General features: G+C 44.0%; 1 protein-coding gene and 1 long non-coding RNA gene across 3 annotated transcripts in view; one reads left to right on the top strand and one right to left on the bottom strand.

Moving 5' to 3' along the window:
- LOC143020720 (uncharacterized) overlaps window positions 1-22,298 on the top strand; it is a 134,007-nt gene that overhangs the window by 24,262 nt on the left and 87,447 nt on the right. The gene's annotated exons all lie outside the window — the stretch shown is intronic.
- On the bottom strand, window positions 114-11,696 carry LOC143020718 (uncharacterized). Of its 2 annotated transcripts, none has more exons than XR_012965925.1 (3): window positions 11,529-11,696; window positions 10,591-10,961; window positions 114-7,316 (listed from the first exon to the last, which is right to left on the bottom strand). XR_012965925.1 is itself a non-coding variant. In XM_076177405.1 (3 exons), exons 2-3 carry the CDS (start codon window positions 8,823-8,825, stop codon window positions 6,891-6,893), a joined length of 435 nt encoding a protein of 144 aa, XP_076033520.1. In that variant the 5' UTR covers window positions 8,826-10,961; window positions 11,529-11,696; the 3' UTR covers window positions 114-6,890. The 2 variants fall into 2 exon arrangements, 1 of the variants encoding a protein (XP_076033520.1); XM_076177405.1 differs by having other exon boundaries at window positions 8,817-10,961.

Here is a 22,298-nt window from a genome sequence, read left to right as displayed (position 1 = left end):
CATAATTGTTAATCTCTTAATTTATGAGCCACCAACCACCAAACAAGGTGACTTGTCATGGGAGAAGGACTAAAAATCTGTGGTGATCCTTCACTCATGCGTCTCAAGTAAATTTTCTTTCAGGAGGTGAGATTGCTAACTTTCAACAGTCCCAATCCCTTCAATGCCTCTTACAACAGGGAATACATAGGTGGTAGTCTTACAAACCCCAAACCTTTAGGGTATACTTTATAGTTAATTTTCGTACGGTGTATCTGTTGAGAAAATGTACAGAGGTTATTCTAATGGATGGACCATATACAGGCAAACCTTGTTATGTCATTGTTCACTGTATGAGCTATCACCTAATGTTTGTTTACGAGTGTTGCAACAATGAATTTTTGTTTCTGTGATCCTTTCCAATCCTTCCATTTTGCTCATCTAATCCTATCTCATCCCAGTTATTTGGTATTTTCAAAATGGCTAATACCTGCATATACAAAGACCTTAAGTTCCCTTTCAAGTGGGATAAATAGTCAAGTCAAAACTTCTAAACTTTGCGAGAGAAAACAATAAAAATGTCCGAGTCTTTAATCTTTATTCATGACATCCAAAGAATGCATTGCCATTATTTTTGTCCCCTAATCACTATTTTGTACCATCTAATGTCTTATTCAGCATCCCTTTCACATGTACTGATTGAAAAATTGATTCTGGCCATCATTCACGTTTGATTCCAACAGTTACCAGTGACGTCTAATTGTCTTGTTGCCCCATAAATTTTTACATGTAGGGCTAAGATGACACCCTCCTTGATATGAGATCCTACTCTCCACAACATCTCGTGTTGTCTTTTGCTTTGTCCTGATTTGGGGATAGTATGGGACAAAGGGATCACACCTCAGATCAGATCAGATTTAGCGAGTGCAACACACACCATAAAACACGTACCTGTTATACCCATCTTATTATTTCTTAAGTTATTTTTTGTAAATATATATTGTGTAGTTGATCGTGCCAGGGAGAGGATTTCTATTGCATACATATACCAAGGGCTTTTTCTCCCTCACAAGAGAGGTAGCCAAAGTCGAAAGGCATAATTTCACTCCCACCCATCTCTATTACACTCTTGTTATAATGTTTACTTTACCATCAGTTCTATAGAAATATAAAAAAGAAAAAGTAAACTTACAGATGCCACAAAACATTGCCCAAAAATAATAACTGGCTTAACCAAAACAACTCCAATTGAACATCTGCTCTCAGAAACCAAAATCCTCCCCATAGAGCAGTTCATGAAAATGAATGTCAGTGTTCTAGGTAGTATTCCTCAAACCTACTGTTGCATCACATAACTCAAGAGGGTCATTTGTTCAGTAACCCACTGCTCTACTAATTGAGCTATTATACCAGAAATTAACCCCTCCTAGCATACTTCTCAACCACAGAACCCCATAATGCATCCAGTCACAGATCACAAAACAAGTGTGGCTAACTAGGTCAGCAAATCCAGTACTTCATCTAGTATTCCCCAACATTAACCGAGAATAGAAATCCTTCGCAAAATGCAGAAAGTGACACTAGCATACCAGAATCAGGTCCTCACACAGCAGTAACTCAGTACCAACACAGAAACAGTCTGGCACCAGACACCAAATGCCCCAGATGCAATCACAAAACTGATACAGAACACATTATCTTACACTGTCCTAGAATCCCTTACACCAGAGAATTCCATCAAATCCCTTCTTTAAGTGATCTATGGGCTGAGAGATCTGGGTAACAGATTGATTGAGTCTTCAGGAATGCACTTTAATCATGTAATAAGGTTTGCCTGTAGTTAGTTGTGTAGTCAAACACTAAAGTTTGTTTGTCATAGCAGCATTACTGCTACCGAGATTCATGGAGACCAGTGATGGGCACCAGCACATGGTGGTTCTGTGGGACATTGGAGACAATATCTCTCTGCTGTCTCCAAAGCAGCTTCACCCAGAGATGAAGCCTTTGAAGGCCAGACACTTGTTCTACCAATTGAGCCCAAGAGCTCTTTCTCGCTCTCTCATACCTTCAACTGTTCCCCCCCCCCCATTATTTTCACTTGAGGAGAGCTGAGAACCAGTGAATGTTCCTGTCCCCAAACACAGTCAATGGATGGTAGTCCAGTATTTCTTCCTGGAGAGGTGTGTGGGCAAAATGTTTGCAGCTGCTGTGGGGAAACTAAGAATTAAATGACTGGTTAAATACAGCTACGTTTTATTACCAGTAGAGAATATATAAGACCAGAATTAGTGTTCATAGTTCACACCTGCTCAGGAAACATAAACAGTGTTAGTAGTTCACTGTACTGTAAAAGTATTGCTTGAACTTTCACTCACACAAAACTCATAGCTCCACAGTAGCCAGCAATAGTCCTTAGATCCTCTCGCAGGTCTCTGGGAAGATATGGCCTGTTATCTGTGTTGAAGTGTGGGTCTATTGTGTCACCAAGTAGGAGGAGATGGAGGATTGGGAAGAGGAAGTAGTCACCATTTGTCAGCACTCCTTGTATGAAGAAAGAAAAAAAAAAAAAAAAATGGAGGAAAATAGTTGTAAGAGATCTTGGGGTGAGTGAGAAGACCAAGCTTCAGACCCTTCAGGCTACACCTTCAGATGGGGATGAGGGTTTTCATAGGCAATGGAAGTGAGCAGCAGAGAGTCCCTCTTTGAGCAATGTCCCACAGGACCAACAGTTGTAAGTTCCCCTACTGTGATATCTGACACCTTCAGTGAAATCCTTCTGTGTAATGAACACTTTAGATATGTTCTAATTATTTTAACCTGGCAAAGATTTTTTCCCATACATTACCTGATAGTTGGTTTGTTAATCTCGATTTCATTCAATTACCATTTTCATTACCTAATTTTATTTTCGGTAATTTGTGTAGCTCCATACATTTATTGAGTTAATAAAAAATTTCTTTATTAAATCAGTGCCAGGTTGAAATAAACATATGATAGGGATGCTTCATTAACACTTTTCCAAGCTCTCCTGTCCTTTCCCAGCTGTTAATATCACACGCCACCATTGCCTTACACAGGGAGACACCTCACTGTTCTGTGGTGCCATACTTCTCTAAGCAAGTGTATCCTGAATTACAGGATTGAATGGCACATTCTCATGGTTGATTCTTCATTTGTCTATTTCTAGCACTGTGCATTTTGTTGCGAGGAAGATAATAATAAAAAGGCAAATACCGTCCAAGTATTTCATTGCATACACAACACTTTTCTTGTATATCAATTACAAAGCTAAATAAAAAATGATTTGATATAAAGTCTATATGAGTAAAATGGCAGAAATTAGCACAACTCCACATGTTGAGGGTATAGTTGTGAAACTCCCTTCAGCATAAGAATGGAGACTTCAAGAGACCATGAGGCCTACACTAGGCAGTAGGTGATGAAATCAAGGGGAGTTGCATTTATTCCTTTTCTCAGTAGTTGATAAGAATCTACTACTGAAGATGATAGATCATGATGTAGCAACTCAGCTGCCCAGGAGAGTGCATTGAAGTGCTCTGGTATCCTCAGGAACTGATATCAGGTCCTCCAGGAACATTTTTAGAGTTGTAGATTATTTCTGAGTCCCTTGGGATCTTCACAGAGTACCATCAAGTCCAGTGGGAGCGCCCTTAGGTCCTCCCCAACTGCTGATACGTGTTCTTGGAGTGCTTGCGAGCCCTAACAGAGTGCCTTTACGTCCTGACATCCAGGTCCTTTCAAAATGCTTTCAGGTTCTCCTCAGATTTTCTTGAAAGGTGTACAAGTCCTTCATGTGTACTTAAAAGTACCTCTCCCGTAGTTCCATGGTATCCATCCTTCTCTTAGCAGTTACTCTTCAGGGTAAAGCAGCAAACGGTCCTTTGGACGGGGAATTACGCCTGAATCTGTGGATCTGGAAAACTCGGGGGGGAAACTTTTGGGATGGGGGGAGGAGGGCAGGATCCATTCAAAGTGGACATTGTATATAAAGGAAGCAAATTTGTTAAGACAAAACCAATATTATTTCAGCTAAGGGATGAGCCATTCTTGAGGGAGGTTGTCTTGAGCAATCAAAAATCTTCATTTTAGGTATAACCCTTCACCTGAATGATATTGTATGGCCTTTCCTAAAATAACTTTTCAGTTTATCACTGTGGCAAGGGTATTACTGCAAATGGAACATATTTGAAGAGGAAATGTAGTAATGAGTGTTATGAATGGAATATTCATAGAGAAGGGCAAGGAAGGCGCATATATGAGAAAAGTTGCACAAATGAATGAGAGTGAACCATGTCAACAGAACATGTTGTGGCATTTTGTTAAAATGTTAACTAAGGAAAGTGTCACCTGGGAAATGTATTATGAAAAAAGGTAACAGCACATCTTCAAAAATAACAATAGGAGGCTACGAGGACCTGATAATACCAGCCACATTTTCAAAGCTACACAATGTCATGAATGTGGGTATGGATTGGCCCATACCAATCTTATTGATTAATCTTTTTTTTATTTACTCAATTTATATATATATATATATATATATATATATATATATATATATATATATATATATATATATATATATATATGTAACTTTTTTATCTCTTTATTTTCTATTTATTTTTATTTTATTTTTTATTTTTCTTTATTTCCTTTGTCCACTTTTCCTCAACCCAGCTACACCTGTTATTAGGTTGGGGCCATAACCTCAGACAGCAGCTGTCACCAGTTTTGTAATAATACAGTTCCAGTTAAAAGGACCTTAACATTACAGTTAGTCACAATTTTTACCACAACAGAATATTTTAGAATAACTGTAAGGTGCATTTGCAAAATATGATGCAGTTTAGTAATAATAATTTTAGTGTGATGCAGAATAGCAAGCAATAGCTAGAAGTAGACTTTTAATTATAAGGCTTCAATAGAAGAAGAGAAAATAGCAGGTGATCTAATTGTCTTTCTCATTTTTCTTTGGAAGATGGGGTACAATTTTTTTATTTGTCGTTTTTTTTTTTTTTTAGATTTACGTCATATAACTGTTCCATTTTTTAAATAATTACTTATATCTGTCTAAAAAATCCGAGATTGTGACTGAGGAAATGAGAAGTAAGCCCGTTACCTAAATCAAAGTCAGGATGGGGACTTACCAGAGTGCCTTCGGTCAATTTGTCAGTACAACACTGCTCAAAGGAAGACCACATCGAAAAATGAAATCACAAATTTAAACTGCATAAGTGATGCTGGAGTGTTGAACTCACCGTGCGTGAGTTCGAGTACCAGTCTTACTATCGTGTGTACAGACAACATTCTACTCCTAATCGCACATAGTTTCAGTTCTCCAAACTTATGACATTTCGAGTACTGATTTAACAGTTACTCGACATATAGAAGTTCCATCCTGCCCTCCGATACGCATAAAAATTCGAGGGAATGTATGGCAATGATGGGGACTATATACAATGGCTGACCAAGTCACGAGGACCTACATGACACCTGCTATTTTACTCATTCAGGAAAAACATGTTCTACAAATGTCATAGAACACATCGGCTACCGCAATCAAGCACAGAACATAAATGCAAAAGTTTTTTGGGGGGTCTCCAAGCGAAAACAGATGAAAATGACTGAATACATTCAAACAATATGAATGTGGCCTACCCATATATAGTCAAGCTAGTCAGATTTGAGATACTTGTCCTCGCAAAAGTCTATAGGTTTGAAAATGGAGAATTTTATTTTGTAAGATCAATATACTAATGATAAATCATCCGATTACCATTATTATTGGAATCTTCGTAACTATAATTGTTTTACGCAGTCATAACTGTCGGTACTTCAAAACTAATTTCTGAAATAACAGTATTGGTGAAACTTATTATTCATAGGGCATCTTTCTCTGAATTCGAAATTGAATAATTGAAAAATAACAGCGTTAGCAGATTAGTTGGGGGTGCTAGCGGGATTTGTCAAAAATGCATTAGCGTAATTAAGATACAAAGGTAAGTCTAGCACGAGAAAACAGAGAAGGCAAGGGTCCAGGAGTGAGATCAAATATGCTTTAGATACCAGGTTCCACTAGAGCCCTACAAGTTCTGCGGAACAAAAACTTACCCGACCCGTCTATCGGCCAGCCCAGATGGTTGAGTTTGCGTCGCCGTTCTGTAGATGGCAGCAGTGGCGGCGTGCGTGAGACGGTTGTCGTCGTCGTCGTCATCGTCGGTCAGCAGGATGGAGTTGACAGAAGAGCAAGATGAGATGGTGGTTGGTCATTTGTTTAAGGAGATGTTGGTCCTTGTCGCAAGGCTGTACATATTTGGGATTTCCAAGGGCATTGCACTCCGAATGTTGCAAGGGATGCCACTTAGAAACCCCAAGTTTGCATCAGCAATCGTTTAGATAGGGCATGTGTCACAAGAAGAGTTGTCAGACGGTCCACCACTAGTTGGAAGTCTTGCCGTTGTTGCCGTTAGGGCGCCAAAAGCCCCAATCGAAGTGAGAGACATCTTTGTCATCATCATCTTGTCTGGTCATTTGAATGAGACCTGTGCCTTACCTTGGAAGTCTGCGTTACGTCGTCAAAGTGGGGATGTCAAGGGATATGTGGAGGAGTCGTAAGAGGAGGAGGTGGGGAGGGGGATGGGGAGGGATGAGATGGTGGCTGCTGCTGTTGCTGCTGCTGCTGCGGCGGCGTCGGTGGCGGCCGCTCGTGCACACGACAAAGGGTTTCGGGCGCCGCCGTGAGTCTCCGGCGGGTCATTGCCCCCTCATGCCCTCGGCTGATGGACGAGCGGAGCGTCGAGTCGTCGACCAATGTAAGGCACCGCGCGCGAATGGGGCAAACGTCGGTCTTCCAGCTTCTCTCGAGAGAACACAGGAAGTCGTCTTCAAAGTCAAGGTGGCAAGATAACAGTAACAGAGAGCGTCAAGGAACTGAGTTGGTTTAAAGTCGACAAGACGCCCCACACCCTACGTTGTGACAGGTGGAAGTGGTGGGTATGGGAGGTGGGGGGGACAAGAGGGAGAGAGAAAATAAAAAGTGGGGGTTGAAAGAGTGAACACGTGCGTGCAAGTGCAGCCGTCACTGGGCGTGCGGTTGCTGTCAGGGTCCGAGGCAGGGCTGGCTGACCGATGTGTTGTGGGTGCAAGAAGTGGGGCCTGGAGAGTCGGGAGACCGGGTGGGGAGACACGGGTGGCGGGAAGGTGTGGGGGCTGCGGTGGCTGGCCAAAACTTGGGACTTAGCAGGCCAGTAGGGCCCTCCACCGCACACTCCCACTGTCTCCACTAAGACCCACACTCTGGCCAGCGTCGCACACCGCTGCAACACGCAAGATATTAGAATCAAAGCAATGCCATTGGAAACCATGTGAGCGCGGCGACGCGGCGGGTCATCGGCGTCGGAAAACAAAAACAATGACCGACGACATCAACGACGCAGAGTTAATTCAAAACGTGACTAATTTCCCCCACCTTTTTCTCTGTATTCCTTCAACTATTTATACTAATTTTGTGCTCGTAAATTCTGCCGGTACTATCGGTTTGTCTTTTTCATCCTTCACCGATTTCAAATGTGAATTTATAAGGCGGTGACGTGGGGGAGAGAACGAAGCTGGACGTGTCGACTGCGGTCAGGCAGAGCAAACGTTCAACGCACGTAAAGCTTTGTCGCACAAAAACCCAAAAGCCTGAACCACTCATGCGGAACGCTCTCTCTCTCGCACAGCCTGCAGGAGTTGCCACAGCCTGCGTGCAAGCAGGTACGGGAAGTTTGGCAATGCATGAGCCAGAAGATTTAAATTCCTTTATTGTTTTAAAATGGACTTAATCCTTTTCCGTGAACTGGTGCATTTGCTATACGGACAATTCTGTCACGTATGTAGTCACTTTTTCAATTGTGTGTGCAAGTGTATTGTGTGTGTATTTCCGAAATTTACCTGTTTTTAATATTGAAGGATCAGTGCGTGTGCGTGCGTGCGTGCGTATGTGTGTGTGTGCGCGCGTGCGCGTGCGGAACGGGATGAACTGCACGAGCGGAGGCCAGGCGGAACAGGTTAAGCACGGGGCAGGGGCAGGTGGCAGGGGCGTAGGCGTCTCTTCTACTGCCTTTGTGACGCTTCATTTGGTCGAAAGCAAGGGAGGAGGAGGAGGAGGAGGAGGGAGAGAACCTCTCCAAGACAACACAAATACGCAGAACTATAGAACAGCCAACTCGCTCTGTCATTCTTGTGTGATCGGATGGAGAAGGAAGCAGGGCGGGAGGAGACGGGAGGGAGGGAGAGAGCTTACGTAAAACGACGAGAAAGAGACAAAAGAAATCCAAAGGTGGGCATGCGTGTATGCATCCATGTACAGTATATCAGAGTGAGCATCCTCGCGGATTTAGCCTCTGCTAGAGAAATCTCCCCCATCCACGGACTGATTTCAAATAGGGCTGAGCAAAGACTGATTTGGCGTCCGGATCCTCACAACTCTCATACAACTTTTTACCTCTTCCCTCTCCCCCTCCGCGTCCACCTACCGATCCCTCCGTCTCACGCCTCTTCGCCCCCCACTCCCCCGGTCCCCCCTCCCCTACACCTCGGACACCCATTCCTTTACGTATACATTCCCCAAAATATTCCATCACAGACACGCTACGAAGGCCTTATACCTTATGTAAAATAATCTTCCTTTCCCTATAACCACCCTCGGCTGTGTTCACAAACACAAATACCCTCCACAGACAGACAGACAGACAGACAATCGCTCCTCCTCCCACGTGCGAACGCTAGCCCCTACAAGAACAGGTGCGCGTGAAAGAACACAAAGACATCTATACCTGAATCATGCCCTGGAACGACTGTCGGAAGACAACTCCCTTCAGGAACTTCTTATTCGTCAGTAGGACGACAACGATGAAGAGGATGAAGACGCACGTGAAAAAGAGAAGAAAATTAATATAACAATGCAAAGGAAACGTTTTTTTTTTTCGCTAACCGTCCAAGCATGTTCCTTCTACAACGCCGCCTACAGGTAAGCAATAAAATGGATAAAAACAATAAATATATCAATAAATGCATAATGCTGTTGTGTGTATGTGTCGCCATCATGGTCAGATTATCCAAATCTTGAGCAATAATGGCCCAACGATCAACCTGACCTAACGCCATTTCTTGAGCGAATTCCTTATCCGAGGAAAACCTAGGTTCTCTAGGATAAGTTCCTAGCTTGATCTGAGTAAAATCTTCCGGTGTGTGTGAGATTAAAGTATTTAACTTGAATTGGATATGTATTTGGCATTTGACAGTTCCACTTCTACAACGACATACATATATATATAATCGTCGATGACGTCGACGCCACCTCACGACATGACGTCATTACCGACAACGACGACTTGATGTCACAACCGACAGAGTATGACGACGTGATGTCGCTATCAACGACAATTTCGTTTTATTACCGGAGATGTACAACAGTTTCACGATTTACCGTGAGTAAATGACAAATCAAAGTCAATTTCAACAACAAAGAACGACTCGGTGTAACTGTTGGTGACGAGTGATCACTAAGCGTCAAAATCAAGTCGACTGCTACGGCCGATCACCAAGAAGTCTGTAAACTGAACACGATAGAGCAGCTGCAACAGCTCTGGACGATCGCTTTAGGCAGTCTGAATAATTAAACCTGTCCAACGGCCCTTTTTTTTAGGGGGGGGGAGCGAAGAATCGGGCAAAACCAGAGAGAAGGTTAACAGATTGTCGAGTTTTTTTTCCCTCACCGTTTACAGCGAAGTCATGATCAAGAAAACCGACGAAATTGAAACTGGGAATGCCCCAGCGGGTGAATTTCGCCCCTTCACTCTACAACAGTGCTCCATAACCTGGGGTGTTAGGGGTTCATATCTAGGGTGGGATGCTTGAATATCTGCTCTTCTTCTGCATGTAGCAAGGCTGACTCTGTCACCAGGCGGTATAGCAGCTATCACATGACCTAGACCTGGCTATTTGGGGTGCTGAGGTTAAGGAACGCTGTACTGGGGGTTGCATCCTGAGAGAAGGCGAGCAAAATGCGTCATCTCGCCAGGTTCAAGGTGATCCTCGACCAGGAGAGGAGAAGCCAGGAAAGGAACCTCCTGCTCCCACGGCCGCTGCACCTCAACTGAATGAAAACCACTGTACCAGACAAGAGGCCGATTTGAGCATTCCCCCGGAGCCGTTGGCCAGGCGAGAACCTACAAGAGTCACAGAACTGAAGGGCCAGACTCCTTCTTGTCCAGTTCGAGGACCACCTGGGTGAACTCATCTGGCATCAAACAAAATAAAATCTACAAATTACGTCATTGGGTTGTTGACGGGAAAGGTTCGAAACGGTAACACCTTACCTGACGATGGAATAAAATCTACGAAGTTTGTCACTGGAACAAGTTAGCCGTTAGTTCCTCATACTCAGACATGCACGCATAAGGGTCAGTGGCGGGATTTGTGATGGCAGGTACAAAGAGATAAAGGTAAAGGTGGAGGGGCACTGCAGGTAGGGATTAACACAACAAATGGGCAATGATAAACAGCTACACCCAACTCTCTCTCTCTCTTCCTCTCCATACCTGTTACCTGCACGCCCTAGCTGGACCTAGAACGGGCGTTGATTCGCTCTTCGGGTGTATCGATGTCACTGAAGACTTCTTCTTCCTGTAGGTGGACACAAGACCACCACGTACCTCCTCCTCCGGCCCCTGAACGTCGTCTTCGAGGATCTCCAGATCGGCGAAGGAGGTCTGCCCTTTGCCATCTCCTCCTCCCCCTCCCCTCGATCTCGAAGTGGACTAGGGGGAGGCGAGTCGCAACTACAACGTCGTCATTGTTATTGTTCTACCATCAGCCACGTCACGTCAATTGGTAAGTAGGCATCATGGCTTCCGATCTCTCTTCTTCCACGTTCTCGCTGTTAGCCAGTGGACGTTGGTCTTTTGAGTTTCGCGATTCTGCAAAAAGAAAGACGACAAAATTTGAAGAAAAAACAACAACGCCCATTCTCAGTATCTCTTTTTTTGCAAGTCTGTCAAGCGTTGCTTGCGGTTGCAGATCAACAAAATAAATCAAAGCTAAAGAGATAAGAGACTGAAGTCAGAGTTTCAAGATCGATCAGTGATGATTTTTTAATCGTAAACATCCCGATCACCACACTGACGTCACTGAAATCACCACGAAATGTCCAGGTTTAACGCACACAGACACCATATGGTAAGATGAACGTTGCTCTACTGGGTATTGGGTTGCTCTTTACTGCCGTTTCCAAGTCTCTCACGCGCTCAGAACAAGACGACGGGTGAAGAAGAAAAAGCACAAAGAAGGAGACGAGGCATCTGCATTCACGGTCACTCAGGTAGATACTAAAGAACAAGTCTGTTCTTCGATCAGAAACGGTTGTCCGGTTCAAAACGAGCGGCCGGAGTGCAGTCGCTCACGTCCGTTGCAACCTGAAGGAAGTTGAGTTTCGCCAGCGCGGGTGGAGTAGAGAACTATACACGTAAACACAAACATCCACTCACATCAGAAGGCGGTAGAGTCCCTCAAGGTGTGAGGATCGATGGCGGTATCCCAGAGGCAGAGGCTAAAACTGTACGACCGAGGGTTGATGTGGCGTAGGCGGGAACGAGAGGAGACGCGACCGTTCCTTCCACCAGCCGCGGCTCAACTGACTTGGTGGGACGCCTTGCACCCCGACCACACCACAATGACCACACCCGCGCAGCGAGAGCGACCTACTTCTACCTCTCTCTCCCCTCCTCCTCCTCCTCCTCCTCTTCCTTCTCTACCAGCAGCACTCGTTCCTGGCTTTCTGTTCTCGAACCTGACTGAGCTCTTTCCCGGGTACAGAGGAGGGCGAGCTCTCACTTAGACATGAAAATATGTCGAACCGAGGAAATGGCGAGGAGGGATGGAGCGAGGTCCTGTACACGGGGCAAACCTGTGAGGAAGTCTGACCTATATTCCGACTGTTTGGCCTTTATATCGGTCCCCCTTGGCTCAGATTGGCACCACATGAACCTCTCTCTCCACACCCCCTTTCTCCTCCTCCTCCTCCTCCTCCTCCTCCTTCTCTTCATCTCTCTGCCTTCTGCACACGTTTTCTCTCGCTCTCTCTCCCTCTCCAATCAGAGAGAGAGAGTTGGAGAAAGCGGGCCTGTTTGGCAGGCAAGTGGGACACGTGGGAGGAGGCAACCGGGAAGGAAAGTTGGAGAAACCAAGAGAATGGATACTTCGTCGTCGTCGCCACCGTAGTCTGCATTCTCCACCACCCATTTTGTTTTCAGACCACCACGATATTCAACACTGAAATTAAATTCTCCTCCAAATATGCACGATATATATACATATGCGTGTATTTATGTGTGTATGCAAATTAAAAGAGAAAACGACGAATATACGGCTAAAGAAAATTATCACAAAATACCTATGATATTTTTGTAAGAGAAATGGGGCTATTGAGAACGACAGAGGCGAGGAAGATTGGTGTTTTGGACGGGAGATGAGGAGAGAGGCAAGGGGGCTTAAGAATAATCCCTCTTTATAGCACCAAAGAGTAGAATAACCAGTCTATTAAGAAGAACAGGAGATGTTTATTCTGTGGATGAGGAAGACGATAGCCACATGGGGAAGGAAGACGATATGACGTCATGTCGTGTGTAACGGGACTTACGGCTTCGACCTACTCACCCATACCGCTACAGCTGTTTTGGAGCAGGTAACTGCAAGTCAGCTGTTTCTTCTGATGTTGCTGCTGCCACTGAACAGCTGACTACCTTACTGGACCTTGTTTATAGTGTTAACAAAATTTAGCTCCTCCCCTTTCTCCGGTTTTAGTTTCTGATTGGCTGTCACATCTTCCGACAAAAAAATCAAGTGTAGCGGATGGACTAGAATGCGATTTTCTTCTCTTAGCACCCCAGCATAGCCAAACAACCCAAAATAAAAAAATAAAATTATCATGGAAGCAAAGAAAAGATATAAAAAGTAAGAAGCTAAGGAGACAATCTTTCTAATCCAAACATTGAGCAGTAGATTAGGCTAAATTCCGTTAAAAACCAACTTGAAATTAAAAGATCAAGTGAGATTAGGCAACAGGGGAAAATATATATTGAGAATGACATACGAGCACGAGAAGGAAAGGTTAAAATGAAGAGGAACTGGAAATTTAAAGAAAATGTAGAATTACAAAGCAAATATTTGCCTGCAAAGTAACTAACGATAGAAATGTCTATCATTGCCTCGGGCCAACATCTTCAGTAGAATTTCACCTACAAATGAAGAAGAAATAAAAAATATTGTAGATTACGGACCAATGACGGGTACCTGCTTCCATGTGGCAATCTTCAACCCCTCAGCTCCCTCTATCAGGAGATGCAGCCCCGAGGGGCTGGTATTCGGTCTCCGGACTGGGCTCAGGATCTCTCTTCATCAGCTTCGACTATTCCTTAAGCTAACTACCGGTAACACCCCTACGGACAGCAGTCACGCGGTGTCTTTTTTGTGTGTGAATAGAATGAACTGACAAAAATACACACATACATACACGCACCCTCCTCCATCCAGAAATACTCTGAGGCTACGTTTGATCAATGAAGACAAATACGGGAATTCACGAGTATAATTCACTTCCTGTACAATGCAATTAGGTCACACACAAACACACACACTCACACACACACACACACACACACACACACACACACACACACACACACACACACACACACACACACACACACACACACACACACACACACACACACACACACACACACACACACACACACACACACACATAATATATATATATATATGAGTGTGTGTGGGTATATGATGACTGAGGTCTTCCTGTGGGTACATGAAGGGAGAGGGAAAACAGAGAGACAGACATACAGAAAGGGAGCCAGACAGCCAGACATACAGACACTGACAGACAGACAGACAGAAGGAAAGCCAAGGCTCCGTTGTATTCGAAAGTGCGTCGTCGATCTGACCCCATAACCCACATACATTGTGTGTGCGTGTGTGTGTGTGTGTGTGTGTGTGTGTGTGTGTGTGTGTGTGTGTGTGTGTGTGTGTGTGTGTGTGTGTGTGTGTGTGTGTGTGTGTGTGTGTGTGTGTGTGTGTGTAGGGCAACCTGCAACATTATGACCGAACAACGCTGGGGCGGGTTAATGTAGCTGCTGGTAGTAGTGGCAGTGGTGGTGGTGGTGGAGGTGGTGGTGTTGGTGGCGTCTGGGGCAATGGACTCTCCCAGCGGTAATGAAGAAAGTGCAGGAAAGGTGTGTCGTCTACAAGACCCCCTGGCAGATGGCAACAGCTGGTTCCAGCAGTTCTTCAGGCAAAGGTCTTTCTTTCCGTTTGTCGAACTCCTGCGAACTTGGAAAACCTCTTGTTATACAACGTCTCTCGACCTCCTACGAATGATCTCAAAGAAGAATAGAACTATTCGATATTAATTACATACTTAGGCTTCAGTCTACATCCATCCCCCTGTGGAGTCTTTGGGGACTCCACAAGGACCCCCAAAAGGGGCCTTCTAGGTCACCGACTGAGAAACACTAAGGGTTATATTCTTAAACAAAACTTCAGACCCAGACACCATACCACATTCCACGACAACGAACAATCAGCCTTATGCTAGAAGAGAATACGGTCGATATTTCCCAGGCATTTCTGGAGCCCCCAGATCGTTTAACGCTTGAGGATACGGTCGCAGGTCGCGAGTTCGATGACGCCAGATTCGTCCTCGAAGAGAATTTTTTTCCCTTTGGATTACGAAAAACCGCGATGAAGACAACGACTTCAAAGACTTCCCTGCCATAGCGTCAAAGAGCTTAACACATCCACTGATCTCTAGCTGTTGTCAGACAGCTTCAGCCACCAGAGAGTAAGGGCTGGAGAGGCCCTGTTTCAGCAAAAGAACGACTGGTATCCTCACTGATCTTACTCGAAGAACAAAGAATAATCCGAAGAAGACGGGCAGCCTTCCTTGCACCACCACGAACTCGAAGGTGCAGTTCGTAGAGCTTGTACCCGTTATCACTGGACGATTTTATTCAGCCGAGGGTCGTCCTCCCGGATGTAGAGGTTCAGGGAGGGCCTGGAGCCGACGACCTCTCGGGTCTCCAGGCCCTGGGAACGTCGCGACATCGGCCGGAAGACGCCGGCGAGTAGGCAAGGCACCGACGTCTCCGGGTGTCTCTGTGTCTGAAGAAGGTTCCTCCTCCTCCTCCTACTCCTCCTGCTCCTTCTCCTCCTCTTCCTCCTCCTCAGAGGCAGCCAGTAAGCGATACAATTCACCTCCTGACAAAAGAGACGAATATTATTCGGCCAATTCCGAGGTAAAGGCAGTCTGCCATTATCAAGACTACGATGAGCGCCTTCTGGAATGCCTTTAGTATTTTTTTTTTTTTGGGGGGGGGAAGGGTTGCTGTAAGCACCCCAAAAAACCTGCTGCTTGGCTCGCCCACAGTGTTCCATTTAATCTCGACTTGATGTGGAGTCATTGTACATCAAGTTTCCCTTGGTAAGGCGTTGAAACTATTCAGAAACGGACAAATTCATCTGGCGATAAAGGCATAAGAACATGAGAAAATAAAAATGAGAGAAACTGCTAGAGACCATAAGGCATACACTAGGCAGTTCCATGTCCCTTACCACCTGTCATTCCTATCCATAAAGTTATCTAATCCTCTCTTAAAACAACCACTAAAGGCGACAATGAGGGGCGACAGTTTCGACCAAGAGTGACTATGAGGATCGGAGGCGGGGGAGGGGGGGAGGGGGAGGGGGTGAAGTCACTAAACTACATGTCCTATGCACTGCGATATCTCTTGATGGCGCAATCGGTTAGGTCACTAACACTTGTCACGTGCTAGCGCAGGTTTGAGTCCTTGGCTGCACTACGTTTCAATTTCTGTATGTTGGCCTCCTCAAGTCTCTCGATGTTGATGGGTTAGAATTAAAGTGAATTGTGGTTGATATATATATATATATATATATATATATATATATATATATATATATATATATATATATATATATATATATATATATATATACCCACAATCACCCGATCTTATTGACCTGAGGACAGAGAGGGTAGGGACCAAAGGCTTGGGGACGTCCAATTTAATTGGTCACGTGATCTATACTTAATGGCAGTTAGTTATATAATATTTGTAATACATCTGCAATATGAGCAACCATTATACCATTATCCAAAATAATGTCGACATTGTTTACGGAATTAATCTCTTAGTTACTGCTGGCGACATTTGCCAAAATCTAACTCACTTAGTCACCAGTAATAAGCAAGAAGTCACTAAAAAGAAACACAACGTGAAACCTCGACAAGATATTTGCCAGCCAGCCTGGGCGTTGTATCCAGTACTCATTCATCCTACTCACTGATACAACGACGACGACGATGACGTTTGTGTTGATCTTCCTTGCCACGCGTCTCTCTGACCCAGAAACTATGACCTGCAAGCCCAAAGTTAGGCTCCAACAGATACGTGGTATGGCATCACGTAGGCAGCTTCGTGTTGCATCACGTAAATGTCATGGCAAGTGACGTGGAGGTGTACGCTTTTGATTTTATTGTGTGCATTGATGACCATTGTTTCGTATAGATGAAACATTCTTTTATGTCGACATGACGCTGCACATTTTATGAAGTCTCGTATATAAAATCACACACACACACAAATAAATATATATATATATGTATGTGTGCGTGTGTGTGTGTGTGTACACACCTATATGAACATTTGTAACGTCATTTTTTCTTAAAACATCTAATTACTAAGACTTGGTAGAAAAAATAAATTTCAATCGTTTATCATACGTGCATGGAGTTTCTCCTTCAGTCAACGGCACATTCATTGTCTCCTAATTGGAGCTTAAACACACACACACACACACACACACACACACACACACACACACACACACACACACACACACACACACACACACACACACACACACACACACACCTTGAAGTATGCGTGAACTCTAGCTCTGACCGCAAAAAGAGAACCTGCTTGACTGTCTAAGATTCTAAGAGGGCTCTTGGTAGATGACTCACTCCGCGTCGACTTATCTCAGCTCTTTGACAGAAGAAGGTCATGTCTGAGCTCCCGAAGGAAGCTTTCGGTCAGTCCCTTCGTTCATAAAGGGGTGGGTGAAGGGTGCAGGGTAAATGAAAAAAAAAAAAAAAAAAAAAAAAAAAAAAAAAAATCCACGGCGTCTTCCCGAAATTTTGAAACAAAATTAACTAAAGAGGAGCAGGAGGAGAGGGAGGAAAGGGATATTCCCTTAGACAAATAAGATCACCTAAAGCCAACCAAGTAGTACTTATAATACCCAAACCACAATGAAAGCCTTGCCCCCCCCCCATTTAGAAAAAATAATAAATAGAATTTTAAGGCGATAACTAAGAATGAATTTTTTTTCAGATACATTATTTTTCAGTTGAGGGATTCCTGAAGGTGGTGGAGAGCAACCCTCAAATAGTTCGTGGGACACCACTAATGACGAAGAACACTTCACCCTTCGGCAGGAAGGTATTCAGGTTACAGAGGTCTGGAGTTCAGGTCGGGATCTTAAAGTGGCGGCACACTAGGTTAGCATGTTACTTGCTATTGCTACTTGCTTTTGCTACTTGTTTTTGCTATTTGTTTTTGCTACTTGCTTTTGCTATTTCGCTTGAGAAGAAACGACTTCGGTTTGAAAATTCTAGACTTCCGTAAGAACTTCTCAACAACGTGTCTAACATTCACATTCAAGGTTTAACTTCTAAAATAGTTCGTCATTCAGCTTCTCACTATATGACGCAAAAGTAATTTGATATTCGGAAATTTGAAAAACAAAAGATCGTAACCAAAGTGGTTTCTACTCAAACGATTCAGCAAAATCATGCTAGCGATAAATGCCTAGTGTGTCACCACCTTTGGTAAGTAGACGGGGTTGTTAGAAAGCTCGAATTCTGTTGGTCTTCAGCTCGATTTTAAGCGTCGGACACGGGTAGTGTAAGATCAGTAAACTGTTCATAATCTCTTTCTCTCTCACTCGCTCTCTCTATTTCTCTCTCTCTCTGTGACCAATTAACACTCATAACAAAAGAGAAAGCTGTCACTCTGGCTTCGCAAGTTCCACACGAAGAGAGATCAAGACCAACATGAATAGACCACGCCATCGAAACAGCTGGATTACTATCTAAGTACCTGTTGAAGTAGCTATATATATTTTTTTTAATTCTTTTTTAATCGAAATTGCCTTTAGTAGTCTTCAGTTGTTTTCTTTACGTGTCGAGTCGCATGATCGAGGTCATGGTAGAATATTTTTGTCTTTCTGTGATCTGGGGGTAATGAGACAGTTCAAGTCTGTTCCAGCGAAGGGACTTTAGGGAAGTAGGGACATGTCAGAACGGAGACTCAAAGTAGAGCTTGGCCGAGATAGGGAGGAAAGGGGAGGAGTTGAGAGGAGAGGGGAGGAGAGGAGAGGGGAGGAGAGGAGAGGAGAGGGGAGGAGAAGAAAGGAGAAGAGAGGAGAGGAGAGGAGAGGGGAGACGAGGAGAGGTGAAAGTTTCTCCGGAACATCCAGAGGAAGATGACGTCATCTGGGATAACGGGGCTGCGGGCACCTACATCTCATAACCGAAACGGTACTGGTGGCTTCTGCCTCTCTCTCTCTTTCCGTGGATTTGCCCCTCAGCCGAATGAAACTGTCTGGCGTTGACCTGAATAGCGAGCAAGAGTTATGCCGCCTCCTCCTCCTCCTCTTCCTTCTCCTCCTCCTCCTCTTTCTTCTTTTTCTTTTTCTTCTTCTCTTTCTCTTGTTCCTTTCTTCATCCTCTTCTTCCTATATCTCCCATAGTTGGCCCTCACTAACCGAGGAATGTGGGAGGTAGAAAGGAGAGAGAGAGAGAGAGAGAGAGAGAGAGAGAGAGAGAGAGAGAGAGAGAGAGGTGGTGATATGTTAAAGAAGAATGAAGGTGGTGGGGGAAACGGTAACCAAGAGGAAGAGTAAGAGGAGGAGGAAGGGCAAGAGGAGGAGGAGGAGGAAGAGGAAGAAGAGGAGGTGGAGGACGACTGGAGAGGGAGGAGGTCCATGGAATACTGGAAGGAAAAGGAAGAAGAGAAGTCTTGTTCCAATATCAACAGCAGAACATAACGAGGGTTACTCTCCTCAGTACCGAGTGGGATTTTTCCTTCTCTTCTGTTGTTCCGGTTGAAAGCCAAGCGACTCCACTACTCTCCACCTCACTCCACTCCAGTAAGCATGTGGGTGTGCGTGCGTGCGTGCGTTCGTGCGCGAATGACCTCTTAGAGAGCAACGTCGAGTTGACTAGAAAACAAACACATAAACAAATGACTTCCATGATGTTGTTGTTGTCGTCGTCGTCGTTGTTGTTGTTATTATTGTTGTGTTTCTTCTTTTCTTCTTCTTCTTCTTCTTCTTCTTCTTCTTCTTCTTTCTATTTATTCTTCCTCCTCTTCTTCTTCTTTTTCTCCTTCTTCTTCTTCCTCTTCTTATTCCAGTTCTTGTTCATGTTGTGGAATGTAATTTACAAGCGTTTCTCTCCTAACAACCACGTTGTTGTTACTGTTATTGATATTTTTCTGGAGTGCGTTTTACCAGCGCTTCCTTCCTAGCTTCCACAATGATACACTGCATAGTAGAGAGCGGGGAAGAATCTAAATACTTCTAAAACAATGACCAAGACAAACGTCACCAATTCCCCCCTGTCAGGGGGCTAGGACGGTGACCCTTATAGAGGACTTTGTGACGTGGAACTGAGTGAACCATGCCCTTGGTCCAACTCGCCGGTGGCTGGGTTCGAACCGCCATCAACTTATAATGTGATACATGTACTTTATACACACCCCAAACACACAAGCTAATTGGGAATTAGCTTTAGAATAATAAAAAAAAACAATAAACATATAAAGATACACCCATAGACATAAACTTACGCAAAGTTAAATAAAATCACAAACATAAACACTAATCGGTAGAAAAAACACAAAAGCATAGATAACATGAAAAACGTATAGATAAGAATAAAGCAAACGTAAATTAAATAACAAAAACTCAAACACAAACGAAGATTAAAAAAAACACACAACATTTTGTTAGTAAACACTATTAAAAAACACGTAAATGATCATAAACACAAAATCAACATAACAAACGTTTACTCAGAATACGAATAAGAAAACACACCACACGTCCATAGATTTTGAAAAAAACTCAAATAAACACAAGAGATATATGCACCAACAGATAAGAAAAACACAAAGGTAAATCAAACGCGAATAATAAACGAGCAAATTGGACATGGACAGACATGGACCAGTTCCTGTGGACCAAGATACATGTATGACGTCACGCATTTCAAAAAACACGGTTCACATGTGGACATGCGGACCATGTGTATACCGCACCGCATATATTGCAAGAGACCATGAGGTCCCGTGATCAGAGCGTGGACCACAATTAGTGAACCATATTTAGTGGACCAGACCGTGAATTGTGGATCAAACAACCCGCAAGGTTTGTCCCAACCGCCATCGACAACAGCAACAACAACAACAACAACAACAACAACAACAACAACAACAACAACATAAACATAAACAACAAAACAACATAAACAACAACAACGACAAAACAACAACAAAATTCTTTCAAACGGTGAGGCAAGACAGCTATAGACACAAACATAAACTCAACAATCCCTAATATTATTCCCTCTATCACTGAGGATTTATAAGGCCCTTCTATCATCACAAACGATTGATTAAATTACAAAAAAAAAAAAAAAAATAAATAAACTCGTAAAAACTTGGCCTTCAATCTTGTCGAAGCAATCTACGGTATTTTCTTTGGTGTTCTAAAATAAAACGTTAATATAGATATCCTATTTCGTGTGGGCCGATATAGCAGAAATATTTGAACACTCACATACTCTGGGTCCGTCCATATCTGTCTCCAACATGAAGCAAACACCAACTTCAGGACGTATCCATAGATGTGCATCTAACATATAACAAACACAAATCTCAGTGTGCGTCCACACCTGTGTTCCCAACATGTGACGAACACGATACAGGTGTCACGAACATGAAACAAACATTAAGAAACAGGTCCAGTGGGTTTACACCCTTAAGTGAAGGAATGGAACTTTGGCGTCAATGTTTACGACATGTTGGTAACACAGATGTGGACGCGCCCTGGCTCTCGGAAGGCGAGGGGGCATCCCTGCCTACTTACCTTGGAAAAGGAATTTATTTTTTCTTTTAATCTTGGCAACTCCTGTTGGTCTCAGCACATTATTGACATCCTCTAGGCACCGTCTCTTGGACATAAGGCTCCTGTATGTGTGTGTGTGTGTGTGTGTGTGTGTGTGTGTGTGTGTGTGTGTGTGTGTGTGTGTGTGTGTGTGTGTGTGTGTGTGTGTGTGTGTGTGTGTGTGTGTGTGTGTGTGTGTGTGCGCGTGTGTGTGTGTGTGTGTATCTGTCTGTCTGCCTGTCTGTCTATCTGTCTGTCACGGAATCGCAAGTGTGTTCAACAAATAAGAAAATATAGTATTGATACCCAGGTGTCAAGCAGATCAAAAAAAGATGACCAACAACTTCATTCACTTCCAGGTGAAGCCACAAAGCTCCTTCGATCGCACACTGAGGGTGTATTTTTTTTTTGGGGGGGGAGCGAGGAAGGGGGAGGGGGGAAGTCAAAATTCGAAATCTCACAAACACCCCCATCTCCTGTTGCCAATGTATACGTCTCCAAAGATCCACGACTTGAGTATCAATTCCGTGAGTTGGAGATCGAGAGAACGGAGACCAAATGTCGAGGAGGACGTGGGAGAGGGAGTTGGCCTGTTGCTTGAGTATCTCCTCCTTCCTGAAGGCGGTAGAGTTCCACCTTCTGTAGGAGTTGGCCTCACGAGCCTGCGTGCGCTTGCCGGCGTCTTACAGAGAAGACTATGACAGTCAAGGGCACAGGCGATACGACGTCACGTCGTATGAGGTCCAGAGGGAGGAAGGCAGGGAGGGAGGGAGGGAGGGAAGGCTGCTTCTTCCGTCGACCTGTTCGAGGTTCTGGCGACTGGTGGAGGTGGAGGAGGAGGTGGAGGAAGTGGAAGAAGAAAAGCAGGAAGACGATGGAGAGGGAGGACGAGGAGGAGGAGTAGGAACAGGGAAAGAAAGAGACAGATTATGAAGAGCAAGTGTGTGTACAACATGAAATCGGTAGACAAAGAAATGAATAAAAGG

Source organism: Oratosquilla oratoria, chromosome 40, assembly GCF_046742065.1.
Source record: "Oratosquilla oratoria isolate Oo_2021 chromosome 40, ASM4674206v1, whole genome shotgun sequence".
NCBI lineage: Eukaryota > Metazoa > Arthropoda > Malacostraca > Stomatopoda > Squillidae > Oratosquilla > Oratosquilla oratoria.
The sequence above is the reverse complement of the archived record's forward strand: the minus strand, read 5'-3'. Positions and strand labels throughout refer to the sequence as shown.